Consider the following 22,197-nt stretch of genomic DNA (forward strand, 5'->3'; position numbering starts at 1 on the left):
CTTCAGCATTTTGGGAAAGGACTAATGTATTGATACTTGCCCAGCAGTTTCTTTATTATATTTCTAAAATTGCTTATTGATAGAATTTAGACCTCTCCAATTCTCATTATTAAACACTTTGTCAACCCAAACACTTTTCCGTGAGTTGAAATGCTAGGCATCTTGATGATGTTAGCAATAAGCAAATCATTCTTTTTTTGGCAGTTATGTATCAGTTGAAAAGCATGGCTCATTTGGTACTTTTCCAGCCAACACACTGTCTTTTATAAATTAAAATAATTTATTGGAGACAGTTTTGAAATGTTAAGTGTAAAACTAAAAAATATTCAGGGTGAACATTATACATAGTTATTAGAATCATATCATCAATGGGATAAAGCACAGTAAGCTGGTGGGTTTTGGGTGCTCAAGAATTTCAGAAAGGAAGCTCATTTCCAGATTGTGGGAGGTTTTATTGTTTCTGTGCTTCAATTCAGAGAGCCACCTAATTAGAAGGAAAAACTGAGTGTGATGTATAATATATGTTAGTTTGTAATTTCAAGAAATAGGTATTTTAGTGCTATAATTCCATATTAGTTAACTTCATGTTAATTTTATTTTTATTTTTTATTACTCAAAAGAATTTATCACATCTATAGTTGTATAATGATCATCACAGACCAATTTCACAGGATTTCCATCCCACAATCCAAGCACATCTCCCCACCCCCCAAACTGTCTCCTCCAGAGACCATAAGTTTTTCAATGTCTGTGAGTCAACATCTGTTCTGCAAAGAAGTTCAGCCTGTCCTTTTTTCAGATTCCACATGTCAGTGAAAGCATTTAATGTTGGTGTCTCATCATATGGCTGACTTCACTTAGCATAATAATTTCTAGGTCCATCCATGTTGCCAAAAATGCTGGTATTTCGTTCTTTTTAATGGCTGAGTAATATTCCATTGTGTATATGTACCACATTTTCTTGGTCCACTCCTCTGTCGATGGACATTTAGGTTGGTTCCATGTCTTGGCTATTGCAAAGAGTGCTGCCATGAACATCGGAGTACATGTGTCTTTGCGAGTCGTGGTTTTCTCTGGATAGATGCCCAGGAATGGGATTGCTGGATCAAATGGTAGTTCTATTTTTAGTTTTCTGAGGAATCTCCATACTGTTTTCCACAGTGATTGCACAAATTTACAATCCCACCAACAGTGTACTAGGGTTCCTTTTTCTCCACACCCTCTCCATCACTTATTGTTTGTAGACTTTTTGATGATGGCCATTGTGGCAGGTGTAAGGTGGTACCTCATCGTGCTTTTGATTTGCATATCTCTAATAATGAGTGATGTTGAACATCTTTTCATGTGTTTTTTGGCCATCCGTATGTCTTCTTTGGAGAATTGTCTGTTTAGATCTTCTGCCCATTTTTTGATGGGGTTGTTTGTTTTTTTGGTATGGAGCTGCAGAAGATGTTTATAAATTTTGGAGATTAATCCCTTATCAGTGGATTCACTTTGGAAAGATTTTCTCCCATTCTGTGGGTTGTCTTTTCATTTTGTTTAGGGTTTCCACTTCATGTTAATTTTAAAAGCACGTTTTATCATAAAATGACAGATACATAGAATTATCTTTTAAGCTTACTTTCTTGGACTATATATGCTAGTTAATACTTGTTAATTAATTATACTGATAAACATAGGAGTTCCCATAGTGGCTCAGCAGATTAAGAACTGGAGTAGTACCCATGAGGATATGGGTTCAACCCCTGACCTCACCCAGTGGGTTAAGGATCCAGTGTTGCCACGAGCTGCAGTATAAGTTGTAGAGGTGGCTGGGATCTTCCGTTGCTATAGCTGTGGCATAGGCCAACAGCTCCAATTCAACCCCTAGCCTGGGAACTTACATATGCTGTGGATGTGGCCCTAAAAAAGACAAAAGACAAAAAAAAAGAGAGAGAGAGAGAGACAAAACACTGGTAAATGTAACTATAGTTACAGTAACACTTAGTATTTTTTAATCACCATTTTACATTTTAATCTTTTTATTTAACTAAGTCAATTTACTTTTTGGTTTTTTATTTATTTTTTATTCTTTTTATTTTTTGGTCTTTTTGCCTTTTTCTAGAGCTGCTCCCTCAGTATATGAAGGTTCCCAGGCTAGGGGTCAAATCGGAGCTGTAGCCACCGGCCTACGCCACATCCACAGCAACTCGGGATCTGGGCCGCATCTGCGACCTACACCACAGCTCATGGCAATGCCGGATCCTTAACCGATGGCAAGATTGTAGAAAAGACCAAGTGAGATAATGCACACAAAATGCTTCAGAAAATTTCTGGCACACAGTAAGTTGTGTTAGTGTTTCTGGTCTCTGATGTGTTTTCCTGCCTTGGGTTCACGTGGCCTGCAGTGATTCTCATTTAGTTCTAAAGCACAGAAAATGCTTAGTGTTCCCAAGCTCCGTGTCCCTGTCTTGCCAAGGATGTACTCATGTACAGCTCCTCTGATGTCCATTGTGCAGATAGGCCTTCAAGGTCTCAGCCCAGGCATGCCAAGAAGTGGATGTCAAAACTGGATTAGATGCGGAAGAAATCTATTAAGGGAACCCTGTGTGAAAGTAAAGGGGAAAGAAGCTGGGAGGGGCCAGGAGAGCCATGAGACCCCCCCCCCCCAATAAAGTCTGACCTAGAGTGAAAGAGAGGGAAAGAGGGCGGTGTGGAAGTGTCTTAGACAGCCAAGCAGTTCTAAAGAAAGTTTGGCCAGACTGTTCAGGAGTTCTCCTAGCCAAAGTGTCCTGACAGATGCATCCTGGGTCTCCCAGGCTTAGACCTGCCTTGGTATCCCTGCTGTGCTCCACCTTTGTCCAGAAGCAGCCCTGAGACATGTGGGCTCAGTGCAAACGTGGCCTTGGGTTCCAGAGGACAGCAAAAACAGACCCTGGTTTAGGCTTCTTTGCAGTTGCAGGTCTGAGAGGCACATTTCCAAGGCTACCAGAATATTCCTGTTATTTAAAGAAAGATTCATATTCCTTGTTGCACTTTCAAAATCATCCACTGCCTGTCCTGACATCTTATGCCTGAAACCTTAACTTTACTCGTAACAACTTGTAACTAATGTTTCCCGAAGCCACACAGAATTCTTCCATTTCTACAACATGTTTTATACTGTTTTCCACTTTTTTTCATCCTTGATGTCTTTCTTCGCATCTTTAAATCTTCCCTAGACTTTTACACATTTTCCAAATGTCACCTCTTCTCCAACGCATCCCACTGAGGAGTTACCTCTCTTTTCCATGTGTGGTGTTTGTATCGTTACCAGTTGTAGTAGTTAGGATTAGATTTGACTCTGAATTGTAAAAACCCCAAATAAATATAGCTTAAACAGGAATTCGGGGGAGTTCTCTTGTTGCCTAGTGTGTTAAAGATCTGGCATTGTCCCTACAACGACTTAGGTCACTGTTGTGACACAGGCTCAGTCCCTGGCCCAAGAACCGCTACATGTCGCAGTTGCAGCCAAAAAAATTAAAAAAGAATGCATTATTATATTACTGTCTCCTGTAGAGGCCCAGAGGCATTGAGCTCAGGCTCCCTGCTGCTGCTCTATTCACAAAGGCCTCAGAGACCCAGGTACTTGCAAGCTTTCTACTCTGCATCACTAGGGCCCAGGATGCAGCTCTAGCCTTCTCATCCATGTTTCAGCTGGTAGGATGGAGGACTGGGAAAGAAGGGGCAGAGAGCATGTATCAGTGGCCTTTTAGGTAAGCTTGCTAGAAGCAGTCACATTTTATCCTGTTGCCTAGAACTTAGTCCTATGGCGATAGGAAGCCATTAGGGTGGCTGAGAAATGTAGTTTTTGTTCTGAGCAGCCATGTGTCTAGATAAAAAGAAAGGGAGAAAAGTTACTGAGGGACAGCTGGGAGCCTCTGTGCTAGATGCTGTTCCAAGAGGATGGGCAGCCAGACTCTGTATTATTATTCGCTCTGTGTCACAGTCTCCTACTGGGTTGTAAGTGCCTTAAGTTTTGTTTGTGGAGGTTTGTCTCCCTGTGATGCTAAGGGTGTGCTCCTGGAACAGGTGCTCTGTCTTTTGTTACCAAAGGCAGGAGCTAAGAACTTATCAGTGATTTTTACAGAGTAAGAAATAAGATGTCATCACGTAACCTTAATAAACCTAATGCTCATTTTTCCTAACCATCAAGAAAATTTAAAATTTTCAAGAAGTTGAAGAAAAGAATTAGGTTTCATAATAAAGTGAGAAAAAGAATGTATATATGTATGTGTGACTGGGTCACCTTGCTGTACAGTAGAAAACTGACAGAACACTGTAAACCAGCTATGATGGAAAAAATAGAAATCATTTTTAAAAGAGAATTAGGTTTCTATTGATTTAAAAAGTAATTTAAATACTCTGCTTCTCTGTGTCAGTGCCTTTGAGTCTGAATTTGTAACCTCTGCCAATTGCTTACCTGGATTTCATCTGACTCCCATTGTTGGCATAATGATGATGATAAGAATAATAAGTTGTTTTTGTTATTATTATCATTATCAGCATCACTTTAAAAGAGATTTGGACAAAGGTATGTTTGCCAGTGTACTTCTTCCTCTTCATAACTACCTTTTCATTTTTCTTATCTTCACTATAGCTTATTTTCTCTTCTTGAAACTTTTGCTGTCCTTGAAATATTTGTGGTTTTAAAGTAGTTTCGTTAACCTAAATCCTGCACGTACAATCTTTTCCTAAGATTCCACCAAGATAATATGTATGAAGTCGGAATCCAGGAGTATCCTAGGTCTGATTAGTATGACATTCTGCAGGCCTTCACAGATTATCATTCGAGGCTCAGTAAATGTTCAGTCTGAAGTTCATCTCTTCCTGCTACTATTGTCATGTCCCTTCCATTCTTTTTTCATATATATATATATATATATATATATATATATAAAACACTGGATATATAGTTAGTACCTGATTTGACCAAATTCGTCTTCATCTAAAATATACAGCAAAAAAAGGAGACTAAAATATCTTGGCCAGGAATGAGGCCACAACTTCAGGAGTCTTTGTGGAGTCACTCGTGCTCATTTGAAACCACTGTCCTGGCAGCAATTCAGGCACATAGAGAGAGAGGGATGGAAGGTAGGAAAAGACTGGAACTTTGAGAACTCAGAACAGTGGATGTTTTTCCTGAGGTACATATTTTACTTTGAAATGTCTCCCGCTATTAGACTTTCCTGTTTTTCAGTTCATGATCTTACAGTTAATAGGCATATCCTTAAAGCTGGAGTAAATTTCCATAACCTGACCCTCTGCTGAATTCATCCCCATCACCAGGGAACATAGGACATTTCCTGAGGGAAAGACATGCTCTGTTCTGTTTTCCCAACACCAGCACTGGCATTGCACTTATGAACCCTCTGACCTCGGGTTAATGTTTTATGTTCAACCTATTAAGCAAGAAACTAGAGAAAAAGCTGGGAAAACAGTGTAAATTCAGAAAAGTTTTAATTTAACAAAGTGGCATAAAGGACCTCAAAGCAGAAAAAAGAAGAGAAAAGAGCTTAATAAAATTATTCTAAGCCTGCTCAATTTTTCCTTTGGTCTGAAGTATGTAAAATATTGTTTTATTGGAATGAACAGATTAAGTAAATAATTGAGGAAGTAAAATAAGCACTAGACTAGTCATTCTAAATCTGATGAGAAAATAAGACATGGGGAAAATTCATATGCATTTTACATTATATGTTATAAAAATCAACATACCCATTAACAGTGGTAATAAAATACTATGACATTTTAAAACTTGTTTTAGACAGTTGAAGTATTGTGGGTCCTTTTTCTTTTTTCAAAAAACTTCAACAACAGTAACTACCAAAGTTGCAAATCATCAAATATGTTTAAACCTGCATATTCCAATTGTGCTCTAATTTCAGACTGATATTTTTCTCTTGTAATCATCTGTGTGACTCTGTTTTGCCTATGTTTCTTCACGGTGCGGAAAGAACTCATCTCTGTTATTTCTACAGGGATCGTGATACAAACAGAATCAATTACATGTATGCTCAGTATGTCAAAAATACTATGGAACCACTGAATATCCCGGATGTCAGTAAGGATAAAAGATTTCCCTGGACAGTAAGTAACCCAATTTTAGACAAGGCTTGAAAACTGTTTTCCCATCAGGTCTGCACTTATGATTATTACTCTTAACTGAAGGACTGGCTGTAGAGTTGGCTCTTTGGGAGTAATCTGTGCTTTCCCTACTCGTAAGAGGGAGAATAAAACAGCTTATAACATCTGTTGAGAGGTGATGAGCTCTGCTTTAGTATTTTTCTCTATACTTTTAAAAATATGTATTAATGAATTGTCATAAACTAATTTTGAGGTAATTTAACTATTACCTACTGAATATCAATGACATTCTTTAGATAAGCATTGCTAGAGTTTTTGAGTTTATTTTCAAAAATTAAGTTCCATGTGGCTTGAATGTCCATCATTGGTAATCTGCCATGGTGAACAGTTCTGTGGAAAATTGAAAATCTGTTTTCTTTTGCGAACAAAGCTAAAAAGATCAGTTTCTCAGATACTGAAAACTTTGAATTCGAGTATTTTTTTTCATCTCACTTCAGAAAAGCATTGCACCTTGAGGCAGCTGCCTTGAATTTGTTATTTGCATATCTAGGAGACTTTTTTAAAACTTTAGCAATCTGTGCAATTGATACAGTGTTAAACTATAGAAGGACAGATCTGTAACATGTAGTATCCTAGGTGATATAATGCTTTTGGCTTCTGCTCCACTTGTTATGTGAGATACCTGCTACACAAGGATAGAAACTGAATAAATATTTTATTCAGTATTACTGTAAGCTGCTTAGAAAGTTTAAAATGAAAAAGGAATATATATGTATTATTTTTAATAAATACTAATTGCTTTATATTACATTCATGTGAACTTCATTAAATTTGTGCGTTTTCTGCACTCTGATGTTTTTTCTAGCTAATAAGAGATGAATATATTAGTAGCTTCAGAAGTCTAATATAGTTTATTTAGCATCTAATAGGCAAAATAATCTTTTCATAATATTTAACTGTTCCATTTTTGTTTTTATTTAGAATGAAAACACAGGAAATGTAAACCAGCAGTGCATTAGAAGTTTGCTTTGTACACCTATAAAAAATGGAAAGAAGAATAAAGTAATAGGTAAAGGCTTCCTTTTTTTATTTTTATTTTATTTTTTTGCTTTTTGGGGCCGCACCTGCAACATACAGAGATTCCCAAGCTAGGAGTCAAATCAGAGCCATAGCTGCCAACCATAGCCACAGCCACAGCAACATGGGATCCAAGCCGCATCTACGACCAACACCACAGCTCATAGCAATGCCAGATCCTTAACCCACTGAGCGAGGCCAGGAATTGAACCTGCATCCTCATGGATACTAGTTGGGTTCATTACTCTTGAGCTGCAACAGGAACGCCACTAGAGCCTTTTTATTGACTTATGCTCTGCACTTATGAAAGATAAACATGTATTCTCGGAAACATTTTTCTTTCAAGCATAAATTTAAAGACTAATTTATATGAAAAAAGATGAAAATTGAAATGATAAAAGAATTTTGAAAGAATTTTATATTAATAAATGTCAACAAACATTTGGTAAATATTACCTGATGTATTTTTGTAATTATAATCCTATTTCAACAGAGGTTTTGATTAAGAATGGCATGTTGAAAGTTGATAGACTGAGAGATCAACTTGATAATGTTTATTGTTTCAGGGCCTTGTTTCTTCCGTCTAATACTCTCCCAACTGAGCTATTTCGGCTCCCACTAGGGTCTCCCTTCTTGGTTTCTGATTTTTCTGTTTTGAATATGTGGTTTAGATTGTAGGTTGTATTCATTGAACAATGGTTTAGACACTTGAGGTAAATCGGTGAACAAGCAAAAATCCCCACCTTAGGGGATTTATATTTTTATATGAAGGTCAGTAAAATATATCTACTTCAGGAGTAGTGGAAGAAGGCATTCTCAGAAAAATGGGGTGATGGTTCCTATTATTGACATATTTATTTCTTGGCATTGCAAGTTATATTAAGAGTTGAATAGGAAATGTGGGGTTTTTTTGTTTTGTTTTTTGTTTTTTGTCTTTTCAGGGCCACACCCATGGCACATGGAGGTTCCCAGGCTAGGGGTCGAATCGGAGCTATGGCTGCTGGCTTGCACCACAGCCACAGCAATGCAGGATCCAAGCTGCTTCTGAGACCTACACCAGAGCTCATGGCAACACCGGAACCCACTGAGCAAGGCCAGGGATTGAACCCATGTCCTCATGGATACTAGTAGGGTTCATTAACTGCTGAGCTATGACGGGAACTCGGAGGTTTTTATATGCTAATCATGCATGATTGACGCTGTGAAAATGGTCTGAGCTGTTAACATTCTGCCAAGAGTTTGGAATAAAGGAGGTATGAGTACCTTTTGACGGCTAAACTTTTAAATAAAAGACCTAATGGAGCAAGGCTTAGCTATACAAATTTACTTCAAAAATTCTGATTAGTTTCCAGGTTACAAGAGTTGACTGTAGTTTTATTAAAGAAGAGCGGCAGTCAGAAAGATGGGAAAAGGAGTATCATTCATGAAAATAGAAAAAAAAGGCAAATATTGAAAGTGTCTCTCCATTTCTGTCCAAGAGTCAAAGAGCCTTTGTCCCTCACTTAGAGATGGATGTGGAGGGCTATATCTTGGATAGGGTATTCTGACTTGGTCAGGCCAGCACTTAAGTGGTGCTGGATGTGGCAGGTTACAGCTGGAACTTGTCAGTGATTCCAGTCCCTTTGCAGGTGTGTTTCCTTGCTATGAGACCTATACATCTTAGCCATTAAATAGCCCACCAGTCTGACTTCCCTTGTGCTGGCTATTTTCCTTCCAAGATACTTGAACTTGTAAGAAGAGAATGCATTCTTTGTACCCTCTCAAATACTTTGATTGCTTCTTCAGTTATTTCTTACTATAAATCAATGAGCTGGGCTTGAGCCAATGGGCTGGAGGTGCATGTACTCCTGTCCTGGCACAGACCTGTATCTTGTTGGACATTGATACTATTCTGGGCTTATAAATCAGTCTTGTGAACTTAGGTACTGTTCTCCACCCCAGAATACAGGATCTGTCCTCAGTGTGGTAATCCAGTTTCTAAGACTGCAGGGCTGGGCTCACTGACCCTGGTGAATTGCCTCGTAAAGCCTCTTGGAAGCCAGTCTGGAAACTCCCTGAAGGCTGTTCATCACCTGCACGCCTCTCAGTTCTCAGAACAGGATGTAGGGCCTAGTGAATTCATATGTCAGCTCTCCTTTCAAAATTATCACCGATCAGATCTTCTCTAATATAAACAGAAAAAGAAAACTGACAAGGGTGCCCTAGGATGATACTGAGTAAATCCTTAGATTATAAAATTTTATATCCTAGGGAGTTAGGTGAAAGCTACATTATAAATGTTAATACTTTTTAAAAATACTGCCTTTGACCTTTGGAAATGTGAAATGGATTATAAAAGTGATGCATTATTTACTAATAAGTTTTTGTATGAAGGAGGACAGGGTGGCAACGTGCTACATCAAGTCACAACTTTGCTTTTTCTCAGAAGCATCTCTTTGGAATAATAACTGGGAATGGGAAGTGGCTGGAGGAAGTTAAACATCAGGCTTTTTCATCACTTTACACATATGATAAATAAGAGTTAGTTTGAGGAAGTGCAAAGATCCCTGGATGGGAATCTCGTGATATCCTGCTGGCTCCACTCTCCCTTTAAGCATTTAAAAGGTTATGAGAGAAAGAATGTATGTGTAAATGTGTGTGTGTGTGTGTGTGTGTGTGTTTGTGTATGACTGAGTCACTATGCTGTCAGCAGAAATTGAACACAATACTGTAAATCAGCTATAATTTAAAAAAATGTTATTGGCACATTACTCAATGAAGTCACCTTTCAGATCCCTTAAAAATTCATAGTTTGTGACCTTGTCATTATTTCAGGCAAGTGAGCAAAGCCACAAAAAAATACCAATTGAAATAATCAGACTTCTCTTGGCATACATTTTTATGTCACTCCACTTGGTAATAGAACCAAAAGCAAGCAAATGTTGGTTTGGGAGAGGAAAAATTCCCTGTCAATAAAAAAAAGAAAAAAGATTATTTCCTTAGTGGGATTTCTGGTGAGGGTTCAAGCTAATTCCAAGAGGGAAGATTTCTAGTATTTCCTGCTGTCCCGTTAATGTGACAAAACAGAAAATTTGAGTTCTTGACTATACTTTGTATGCACAGATGCAGCATGGAAATTTTCATGGCTGTAGATAATTTTTCTTACACATCACAGTCTAGATTCTGCTGTTATGTTATTCTAATATAGAATCCCCACAGAGTTTTATGCAGAAGGACGGACGGGCCCATGTGTTTTTGGTAATCTTCCTTTCCCTTCCCTTTTTTCCATTACTGACAATTAGATGAAATTACAGACATTAGACCAGTCTGGGGCCTGTTGTAGCATCACATGTATTCCCTGAGGTATTTTTTCATATCAGATGTTTTCTCAGTGTTCTGGCTAATACAGTATTTCCACTCCTTTGCTTCCAACCCCATTAAGAAAATACATTCCTCATTCAACATTCATTTATTTTAACCAATTATTTCTCCTATTTTGACAGGTTTAATTTGCCTTTTGCTTATATCATATTTACCAGAAATTCTTATGCCTATTTTCTATACTAATTTCAGGGCATATTTTGAAGAAATTAATTTTATTCCCATCCAAAAATAAATGATTCTTGAAAACATCTCTATTTTGAGTAATTTACATTTCCATCTCTTTTTTTTAGTGAAAAAATAATAAAAACTAGACTCTTACACCACACACTGTTTGACAGTGAAGTATAAGAGAGAAATATGTATTTTTTACTGAGTGTGTTTTCTAAACTGATTACTATCCTAATCCAAGGCATAAATAAATATTCTAAAATTATATGTTTAAATTTGATTTCTACTTAATTTTACTTTTCATATTAAATTATATCACTAGACAATATTACTGTTCATTTGTTTATAAAATATTTGCTAGGATTTTCCTAATGCAAGTATAATTAAACTGTGCAGTGTCATCCATGATATAGTATTGCTTATAATAAAATTAAAATATCCAGTTTTTTCCCTAGTTAGAGAACTGTAAGTTATGCCTACTTATAAAAAACATCAGGAGATAAGGCTGTAGGAACAGTAATAATTGGAAAAATGAAAAAATAAAATTATGACTGTAGGAACAGCAATAATTGGAATTAAATGAGAAAAAATTTTAACTTGAAATTATAAAAGTAAAAATCTACAAAATAGAAATAAATACAAAGATTATAGTTTCCAGATTTTGTTTTTTGTCTTTTTAGGACTGCACCCAGGGCATATGGAAGTTTCCAGGCTAGGGGTTGAATCTGAGCTACAGCTGCTGGCCTACACCAGAGCCACGGCAATGCTAGATCCAAGCCACATCTGTGACCTACACCATAGCTCAGGGCAATGCCAGATCCTAAACCTACTGAGTGAGGCCAGGAATTGAACCCATGTCCTCATGGACACTAGTTGGGTTCGTTAATCACTGAACCACAACAGGAACTTCCTAGTTTCAATAATTGATTGAAGAATTTAAAAATAAAAGAAACTTTCATATTTTGCAGCTATTACTCTTTCTTTTCTGGCTGTCATTTATGTGGAGTATTTTTTTTTAATTTTTTAATTGTTATTTCCCCAATACAGTTTTTTTTTCTGCTGTACAGCATGGTGACCCAGTTACACATACATATATACATTATCATGCTCCATCATAAGTGACTAGACATAGTTCCCAGGATCTCATTGCTACTCCATTCCAAAGGCAATAGTCTGCATCTATTAACCCCAAGCTCCCAATCCATCCCACTAGCTCCCCCTCGGCATCCACAAGTCTGTTTTTCAAGTCTATGATTTTCTTTTCTGTGGAAAGGTTCATTTGTGCCGTATATTAGATTCCATATATAAGTGATATCACACGGTCTTTCTCTTTCTGACTGACTTCACTCAGTATGAGAATCTCTAGTTCCATCCATGTTGTGGCAAATGGCATTATTCTGTGTGAGGTCAGGGATCGAACCCGCAACCTCATGGTTCCTGGTCGGATTTGTTTCTGCTGGGCCACTGTGGGAACTCCACATGTGTCTTTTTTAAGGAAAGTTTTGTCCAGATATATGCCCAAGAATGGCGTTGCTTTATCACTTTATACATGTTTTTCAGTGTTTTAAACTAATTATTCAAAAACTGTTTTAGATAAATAGGTTATATTTGTTTTTCAGTTTGAAATTTTGCAGATGCTTATACCAAAATGTATCTACTTCAAGTGGATGATTCTTATGACATTTCTGTTATTTAAATAATACTGTTTTGGAGTTCCTATCGTGGCGCAGTGGTTAACGAATCCGACTAGGAACCATGAGGTTGCAGGTTTGATCCCTGACCTTGCTCAGTGGGTTAAGGATCCGGCACTGCAGTGAACAGTCGTGTAGGTTACAGATGTGGCTCAGATCCCGCGTTGCTGTGGCTCTGGCGCAGGCTGGCGGCTACAGCTCCGATTAGACCCCTAGCCTGGGAATCTAAATATGCCGTGGGAGTGGCCCAAGAAATGGCAAAAAGACAAAACAAAAAAAACCCAAAAAACTGTTTTATATGTTACCTCTGTAACATTTCTTTTAAATATTCAATGCTCCCAAATACTTTGTAGATCATTTAAAAGTAATATATGTTCTTTATTTTTGTTTGTAATTTTCTCCTTGGACTTATAAAACTTGGATAAAATTTTTCAAAAAAAAAAAAAAAGAGACTTCATTGTAGCCCAGGAAAACAGAGATGCTTACCTTTATTGGACCAGAAATACGAATTTTTGGAAAATACACTGTGTACACTGTTTCTAAGAACAAATTTTTTACAAAATGAGCAAAATTTGAATAGAGAAAACAATATTAATATCAGAAAAGGTAAAAATATGTAATAAACAGAATCACTTTGTATTGATTAAATTCACAGAGGAAAGTGTAATTGTCATAAATGCTTCTAATAAACAAAATATCATTGTTGAAATGTAAAAGCCGAAGCTATTAAAAATACAAGGAGAAATAGACAAAATGGTAGTCACAGTGAGAACCTTTAATATACTTTTTATAGAATGTTAAAGTACAGGAAACAATAAACAAACATTAGAATTGATTAAAAATGAAATGGATTTAATTGGCTTATACAGACTTACTTTCATATTTTATCATTTCAGAATACAAAAATTCCTATTAAATATCCATCAGAAATTTACAAATACTGGTGGTGTACACACATACAACACAAATTCTATCATATCTGAAAAGTAGAATTGACAACCACTGTCATGCATCAAGCATTATTAAGCTTGAAATGCATATTTAAAGGGATAAATTAGAAGGAAAAGCTCACTTAGAAACTGAAAAAAAAATTTTCTCCCAAATAACAATGGAAAAAATCAAAAGCCAAAATGACTGTATAACTTTTTGGAAAATTAATGGTTTTATCAATTTAACATAAAAACTCAAGGTACAAAATCAAAGCTATACTCAGAGGAGAAATATAGCTTTAAATATTTTGTTATTATTAATCAGGAAATAATGAAACAATTTAAACTAACTGTTGAAGTGAAGAAATTAAAAAGATAGCACCTCTCTCTTTCTCATGCTCAATGCTGCCCCCCAAAGTAAATGAATAACTAAATAGAAGGAAAGAAAGCAGAGAAAATAAATTGAAAAGATAAATTTATGAAATGAGAAGGGATAGTAAAATAAGAGATAAAGGCCAAACGCAATAATAGTAAACAAACCTCCAACACAGATAATGAGAGAAATAAGAGAAACACAAATATGAATGAGAAAAGAAATGTAACTACAGAGACAGAAGAAATTTCAAAAGCTGTTAGATAAGGCAGTGTACCCGAAAAGTTATATTCTTTATAAAGTGGAAAAATTCTATAAAATTGATAATAACCAGTACTAACTCAAGAGGAGTTTAAATTTTTTCATGAATACAATTAAGAAAGTTATATTTTAAAAGTCATTTAAAAATGAGAACAATAGGAGTTCCCTCATGGCCTAGTACTTAAGGATCAAGTGCTGTCACGGCTGTGGTTCAGGTTTGATCCTTGGCCCAGGGACGTCTACCTGATGTGGGTATTGCCAGAAAACAAAACAAAAACAACTATTGCCCAAAGTAAATTCTTACCAAAGCAGTGGGAGGACAAGAAAGGATGAAATAAGGTGAGGCATGGAAAAGGAAGAGGCAGAATAACTTAAAAAATGATAGGACTATTAAATGGAAAAATGCAAAAAAATTAGCTGAAAGTACCTATCTACAAAGAATTAAAAAGTGACTGGCTATTAAATTATGAAAGAAAAGTAACTTTCTTACATGCTAAAAGAAGTTAGAAAATAATAATGGAAAAAATCCCATTTACAATAATAGCAAAGAATAAACTTGGCCGGAGATAGGAACATCTATAAGAGGAAAACCGTGAAAGTCTTCTCAGTTACTTGAAAATCTTTAATAAGTGAACTGGCATAACATTTCCTGATAATAAGAATCTATTTCGTAAGACGTTAACTTTTCGCAGATTAGATTTACATTAATTTTAACACATAACCTCATAAGGGTTTTTTTTTTGTCTTTTGTTGTTGTTGTTGTTGTTGTTGTTGCTATTTCTTGGGTCGCTCCCACGGCATATGGAGGTTCCCAGGCTAGGGGTTGAATCGGAGCTGTAGCCACCGGCCTACGCCAGAGCCACAGCAACGCGGGATCTGAGCCGCGTCTGCGACCTACCCCACAGCTCACGGCAACGCCAGATCATTAACCCACTGAGCAAGGGCAGGGACCGAACCCACAACCTCATGGTTCCTAGTCGGATTCGTTAACCACTGTGCCATGACGGGAACTCCTCATAAGGGTTTTTTTGGGGGGGTTAGTTCTTGACCAACATAAATAAAATTCATCTGGAAGAATAACATAAAAATAATCAAATAATCAGAATTGATGGATAGAGAATTACCTTATCAGGAATTAAAATAATCTGTAGAAGTAACATAATTATCCTATGTGTGCTAGAAGAGATGGCACAGTTGATGGAACACAATAGAAAGTCTAAATGCAAACTCACCCTATATCTGCATTGTGACACAGACACACTTCAGCTGTTCTGCCCTGAGCTGTGGTTGTTACAGCCAACTCTTGCTATTTGTACCCTTGACATTCCATCTCAGTACCATTCAGTTCCTGAGGTATTCATTAATTCCACTTATTGTGTTCATTCGGTGACTTTTGACTGAGACAGAGATTTGAACTGCTGTCCAGGAAAGAGTCGCTTAGCTCGGTCCTAAGCCTGGAATACTGCCTGATGACCACATCTCAACCCCGCCTGGTTGGCTTTTCCTTCTCATACATGCAGTCAATCTTAAGAAGCGATAAAAAGAAAAATCTTATTTATGAAAAATGGCCATCCAGTAGAAGAAAACTTCTGTAAAATTTGAAAGCCCATCGCATTGCGATGTGAGGATAAGGGCATGGAACTCATGACTCAAAGGAAAACGTGACTTGGGAAATAGCCAGAAGCCTATATAAACAGTTGCATGTTTATAATTTGGGGATTCACAAAGGTTGGAGAACATAACCCATGGCTTTTTACCATACATGGGACATGGTCTCTTAAGATAATGAATGCCAATATCCATTTAGTCATGGTCTTTACTTGCAGTGTCCAGAGTCATTATGTCTTGTTTAAAGTTTGTCTTGATAATGGAATAAATATTAGAGAAGTAATCTCTGCAGCACCAATACGGATAGATAAGGATGCCTTTACTGTCTAAAGTAGAAAAACTCCCACAAACCAAAAAGACCAGAATGAAAATACAGATAATTTGTAGCATTAAAAATAAAGTGCACACCAGTGGTGATAAAGGGACTTCATGTGCAGCCGTGTATCCTCTTGGACTCTACAAAATCCTTTTGTGCTCCAGGAAAAATAAGAGATAGCAGACCATAGTCTTCATGGGAAAGTAGTTTGGGTCAGAGCTGCAGTCCTGCATTCTTTCATTAACTAGTAAACATTTTTTTTTTTGTGCTCTCTGCCAGGCATTGCTACTTGAGTAAGTGGAACTGAAAAAATAAAATCTCTAAGCCCAAGATAGATGCAGTCTAGGAAGGGAGACAGAAATAAAATCCATGATGATACTCCGAGTGATAATGTTAAATGGATAGAAAGGAGAAATGCCTGCCTCACCCTGGAGGTGGGAGGCCCTTGGGAACTCATTGTGAAGGGGGTGCAGGGATTTACTGGGTAATGGGAAAGAGAGCAGTGGGGAGCAATGTAGCCAGTGGAAAAGCATAGGCAGAGGTGTGGGCTAGCAGTGCAGTCAGGCAACTGCTAGCAATAATGACGGGGGTTAAAAGATAAACTGGCATTTGGAGCTAAGCTGAGCTGGGGTTTGAGTTTTAGACATGAACATACTAGCTGAGTGGCCTGGAGGAGAGGACTTAACCTTCCTGAGATTCGGTTTCTTCATCTGTAAAATGGGTATGGTCACACCTACCTCACAGAGTAAATTCTGTAGACTAGAGTTCACATGTGTACTAAAGTATTGAGCACAATACCTACCCGACAGAGGACACATGATCGAAATCTTTATTGCATGTGGAGAGGCAGAAGAGATAGGACTTTAACAACACTGTTTTATTCAGAGGTAGGAGGTCATCAAAGTCCTCCCAGAGACTACTAGGCTCAGAATTCCATGGAACAACTAGTTAATAAAAATTTGATGTAATCTACCATTTATGTTGACTTCATGTTTGACTTGCAGAAAAAGGGCCAGGACTTGGGGGGTAAGGTTATTGAGCTTCTTCAAAGATTTCTAAGTAAATAGACATTTCTATGTGTGTTTATTAGCAGTGTCAGACATGATCTGCGAATATGATTCTTCGGGATGCAGAGGTGTATATTTGAAATTTGAGACTATGCGAATTGCCTGTTTCCTATGTTCTATTTTTATATGTAATTGTGTTTTTTAACTTATAGTTTCTCAGTAAGGAAAGACAGTCTCTGTGACCCAAAATTCTGATGCACATCAAAATTGTTCTGTTGGCAAGTGTACAAAAATCCAATTAGTCTCCAAAGGACAGATTGTCTTTGGGGACTTAATTGATCTAAAATTCGAGACTGAGTCTGGAAGAAAATCGTACTCTAGGATTTTTTTAACACAGACAACATACATTTAGGACTATGTGAAAGAAGTTCTCATTGTAAATTAATTCAGTTGACTTTTCTAGCTTATATTTGTAAGAATTTATTTGCTTATTTGGAGATGCCAAGCATTCCTAAGAGAAAAGTATAAGATAGTCTTTGGTAGGGGCGTGTTTAAGTCAGTGAAAACTATGCTAATGAATATCAACATTTGCTCAATTTCTTGGATTGTTACAGGGGTTTGCCAACTTGTAAATAAGATGGAGGAGACTACTGGCAAGGTTAAGCCTTTCAACCGAAATGATGAACAGTTTCTGGAAGCTTTTGTCATCTTCTGTGGCTTGGGGATCCAGAACACACAGATGTATGAAGCTGTGGAGAGAGCCATGGCCAAGCAAATGGTCACGTTGGAGGTGAGCCAACATTTACAGGACTTCTCAGCCTCTATGGCCATACACTCAGCTTATACTTTTCTGTGTAACAGCTCTTGGTGTTTGTTGTTATCCTTACAAGTGTGTAATTTAGATGATCAGACCCTGATTTCCTCATTTAAACAGCTAAGGAAACTGAGACCTAGAATATTTTAGAAACTCATTGAAGGTCACATGACCAAACCAAAACTTGGTCCCTTCAGTCCTCTGCTTCTCTGGCAGAAAGCAATCTTTGACCCTAATATTCCATCACATGGATGTCTGCTGCTGCTGCACCCTGTCTGTCCCTTCCCAATTGCCTGAGCCTCCCCGTCTCTCCTTGCAAGCAGTAGTATTCACACATTTTAAAAAACAAAAACAGGAGTTCCTGTTGTAGCTCTGGGGTAACAAACCTGACTAGTATCCATGAGGATACACATTCAATCCCTGGCTTCGCTCAGTGGATTAAGGATCCAGCATTGCTATGAGCTGTGATGTAGGTCACAGATGCAGCTTGGATCTGGCATTGATTTGCTGTGATGTAGGCCAGTCGCTATAGGTCCAGTTCAACCCCTAGCCTGGGAACTTCCATATGCTGTACCTGCAGCCCTAAATAAAGTTAAAAAAAAAAACAAAAAAAAACAAAAAAAAACAGAAATCCTAAGTACTCAGAATCTTAAATGAGGAAAAGGGTAAAGCTCAAATTACACATTTGTAGATCCCACTTCTGAAAATTCTGATTCAGTAAACTTGGGTAGAGGCTGGAAATCTACATTATTACAAAGCTCCCCCAGCCGATTCTGAACGTGAACCACTGGCTTAGGAAACTGACCTCAAGCAGACTCCCTCCTAGGTAGGACTGGCTACCCACTTGGCCAGCCCTTTCCACATGTATTTCACTGACTCCCTGAAAATGTTCACTTCCTGTAACATGAATGTTTCTTACATTACAGACCAATATATGGAAATAGACTTCAAAATGGGCAAATATCTTTACTTATTCATACACTGACGTGAAATGTATTTGAATGTTTGCCTACTCTTATGCAGTCGAGATCAGTGGGAATTGGTGTTAGGGATATGTATGGATGGTGACTTTTCCTGTAATCCCTGATAAATACATACTTAACCTAAAGCCAGAAAGATATACATTGTAAGCAAAATTGATTGATAACCAAGATGGTATACTTGACTTTCTGACTGTATAACAGTTTTGCTAAAGTATTATGTAAGCAATCTTGGATTATAAACCAGTGGAAATTTGTTTCACACATATGTGTGTATAAATAAAAATCCCTATATTTCAGATTATGTAGATGTAAATTTTAATCCAACTTTTTTTTTTTTTTTACCATTTGCATCGCTTTGCACTGGAGAAATGAATCTAAGCCAGCTATCGATTAAGAATTATCTCAAAAAAAAAAAAAAACTTTCATTATGGAAAATTTTAAACATAAGCCCCCTTATATTTATTAGCTGTCTTTAATAATCACTGACCCACAGACACTATCATTCCATCCATACCCTTGCTCACTTCTCTGGACTCTTCTTCCTTGTTAATCCATTGATTATTTTGAAGCAAATTCAAGATATTGTATCATTTTGTTCAAAATCTTTATTTTCCCAACTGAGATTTATTTCCTATTTTTATAGTAACTTCAGTTAAATATATGAGTAATTAGGCTTTTCCTTAGTATATACATTTTTCAGTTTCAATTCATTGTAGGAAGTCATATTAACGACCACAGGTTTAGCCTTGAAAAATATTTCCCTCTGCAGCATAGGATAAAAGCTAGGAACACAACCCCTCATGTTTTCTTATGTCAGGAAATTATTTTGACCCAGAACATCATTATAATGACAGTAAAGCAGCAATAATAGCTAACCTTTATCAAATGCTTCCTCTGTGTTCTCACATGTATTGACAAAATTAATCCTTACAACCCTGGGGATATGGTACTACTTTTATCTTCAATGTATAATGAAGGTTTTTTTTTAAACTTAGAATGTCATGTTACTCCATTAATCATTTATCCATGTTGCATTGTACTGATTGATATTAGACTAGTTCACAGTCACGGTCTTAGCCATTTTCAACAAACCACCTCTGGGGTGTCAATATTAGGTTAAGAGCTGTAACTTGTCAATTTCACAGGCGCAGGAGACATTGGGTCAGGGATTCCTGAAGTTTCCTAGTGATTAATGGTTCAAACACTCAGACATGTTCAAACACTAAGGCATGCTATTATATTCTTCTGAATTACAAGATAGTAGACATTTATATACTATTTGGCTTCAGATTTTGAATTGTTTAAAATGTTAAAAACTGGTTCAGGGAAAACTAGTTTGTGCTGCTGAATTACTTGGCTTACCCTTTCGGGTCTGAAAATGTATCTTTTTATCACTGATTCTAAAACTTTGGGAGATTTTGGTAAATCTGTGTTGACTCTGTCAAAAATGAACTTTTAAAAATATTTTAAAAAAATATGATTGACAATTAAAAATGCAACCACCAGTTTAGTTTAAAACAATGTGTAAAATATTATCCCATTGCTCAGAAGTTAGCACTTTTGAAAAGGGAATTAATGATTCTCATGTTAAGTTATAAGAAGATAGTAAACCTGCCTTATTATCTTCTTATAACTTAGCTCCACTAGGGTAATGGACAGTGTACTAGATTAGGAGTCGTAAGCTGGGTCCTAGGCCCTCTTCTCTCCCTGGGTGTGCGTTCACAGCCAGGTTGTGAGAATCCCTGCATGTAGGTGTCCTCAGCACCTCAGCACTTAATGGATGCATTTATAAGCTAGCCCTAGTCTTAGTTTTTTGTTTTTGTTTTTTGTTTTTTGTTTTTTTTGGCTACCCTGAGGCATATGGAGCTCCCGGGCCAGGAATCAGATCCAAGCCACAGCTGGAGCTAAGCCGCAGCAATGCCATATCTACTGTGCCAAGCCAGGGATCGAACCCGCGGCTCAGTGCTCCCAAGCTGCTCCCGATCCCATTGTGCCACAGCAGGAGTTCCTACTCTTAGTTCTTGAATCCTCTGAGTGTAAAGGGTTTTTGAATCCGTCTGACATTACATCTCCACCCTACATTTTTTGCCTTATGAATTCTACAGTGGTTACAGGCTTCACCCGAGAGCCACTTCCAGACTACTTTCTTTCCAAACATCAACGACAAAAACGTCAGTTTATGCAAAAGGTCTTTTATCTTAATTCATTACACAAGTAAAAATAACTATAAAGTCAGTATTTTTTTAAAGCAACACAAAATAAATTTTCTGCCAAGTTTGAGCTAATAGTGTGGCTTATAAATAATGTGTTTGTTATATCAACAATGTCAGAATAAAAGTGACAATTTTCTTTGAACATAGGGAGGATATAAACTTTCTGTTTTCAAAATAAGCATTTGAATTAAAATCTGGGATTTTCCCTCTGTTGAAGAAAGCAGCAAACAAGATAGGATGTTATGAAGAGCCTAGTAATCTCTGCAGGCAGTTTTAGCAGAATCCCAAGCCTGAAATGGTGACCTGGGTTTGATAGTCCTCTCTTGTGTGACCTGCATTCCTTCTTTTCTTACCTTGTAGGTTCTGTCATACCATGCTTCAGCAGCAGAGGAAGAAACAAGAGAGCTCCAATCCTTAGCGGTAATCCTGCTCCTCTTTCTTTGTAGAAATGACTAACCACAAGGCATCTAATTAGTACATAAATGTGCTTCTCTCAGGATCACTGCTTCTACTAGTAATGGTCCCCTAGACACTTAATGTTGTAAATATTTAGATGGACATTTATAAAAATGTTTAATCAATTCTACTTTCTTAGGGGCTACAAGGTCACTGATAACACAGAGCAAAAGATAACATTAATTTTGTAATACATTATATGATTCTGATTCCCCCCCCCAATAATTCTATAATCTTTACATCTTTCTTAGGCCAAAGTTAAATTTAGTTCTCAGTTCCTGGGGAAGTGTGGACAGGTGACTACAAAGTAGTTGTTTGGTTAGAGTAATGACAACAAAGATTTTATAGCTTGATAGATAATATACTCTGCATTATTAATAATTGAGAGTGATTTTAATTTCTGACCATATGGCTTATGGAATGTTATTTGAAATTGAGTTTAAAATAAGGTCCGTTCCTGAATTCTCACATTATTTAGGATGCTCTGAGAGAAAAGCAGGTTGATATGTAAACAGAATGTCATATATTCTAGGTCTTGATCAAGATTGCCTTGTTTGAGACAAGTGAAAATTTGAGGCGCTGGCAACCAAGGCTGGTTTTCTGAGTTTAAATTTACTTGAGACAACATAGATAAAGTCTATATAAGATGTGATTAGAGTTGCGTAAGGAATGAGAAGGGTCATAGAGGCCATTTAGATTCTTTTTCTTTGTCATTATCATCACGGCTTTCCAAATGCCAACCCTCTTACATTTGCTCATGTAAATTTCACAGCCATGCTGTGTAGGCCACACTGAAGCCAGAGAAGCCAAGCGACTTGTTCAGGGTCGCAATG

At 37.1% G+C, this 22,197-nt stretch overlaps 1 protein-coding gene across 5 annotated transcripts in view; it reads left to right on the forward strand.

Moving 5' to 3' along the window:
* The window catches only part of PDE5A (phosphodiesterase 5A), a 147,356-nt gene that overhangs the window by 68,235 nt on the left and 56,924 nt on the right, over window positions 1-22,197 (forward strand). For all 5 annotated transcript variants that reach the window (XM_047751695.1, XM_047751699.1, XM_047751698.1 and 2 more), the window contains exons 8-11: window positions 6,000-6,108; window positions 7,087-7,174; window positions 17,513-17,688; window positions 21,269-21,328. In XM_047751695.1, the coding sequence (XP_047607651.1) occupies window positions 6,000-6,108; window positions 7,087-7,174; window positions 17,513-17,688; window positions 21,269-21,328 (433 nt within the window). The remainder of the gene's footprint in view (window positions 1-5,999; window positions 6,109-7,086; window positions 7,175-17,512; window positions 17,689-21,268; window positions 21,329-22,197) is intronic.

Source organism: Phacochoerus africanus, chromosome 10 (assembly GCF_016906955.1).
Source record: "Phacochoerus africanus isolate WHEZ1 chromosome 10, ROS_Pafr_v1, whole genome shotgun sequence".
Lineage (NCBI taxonomy): Eukaryota > Metazoa > Chordata > Mammalia > Artiodactyla > Suidae > Phacochoerus > Phacochoerus africanus.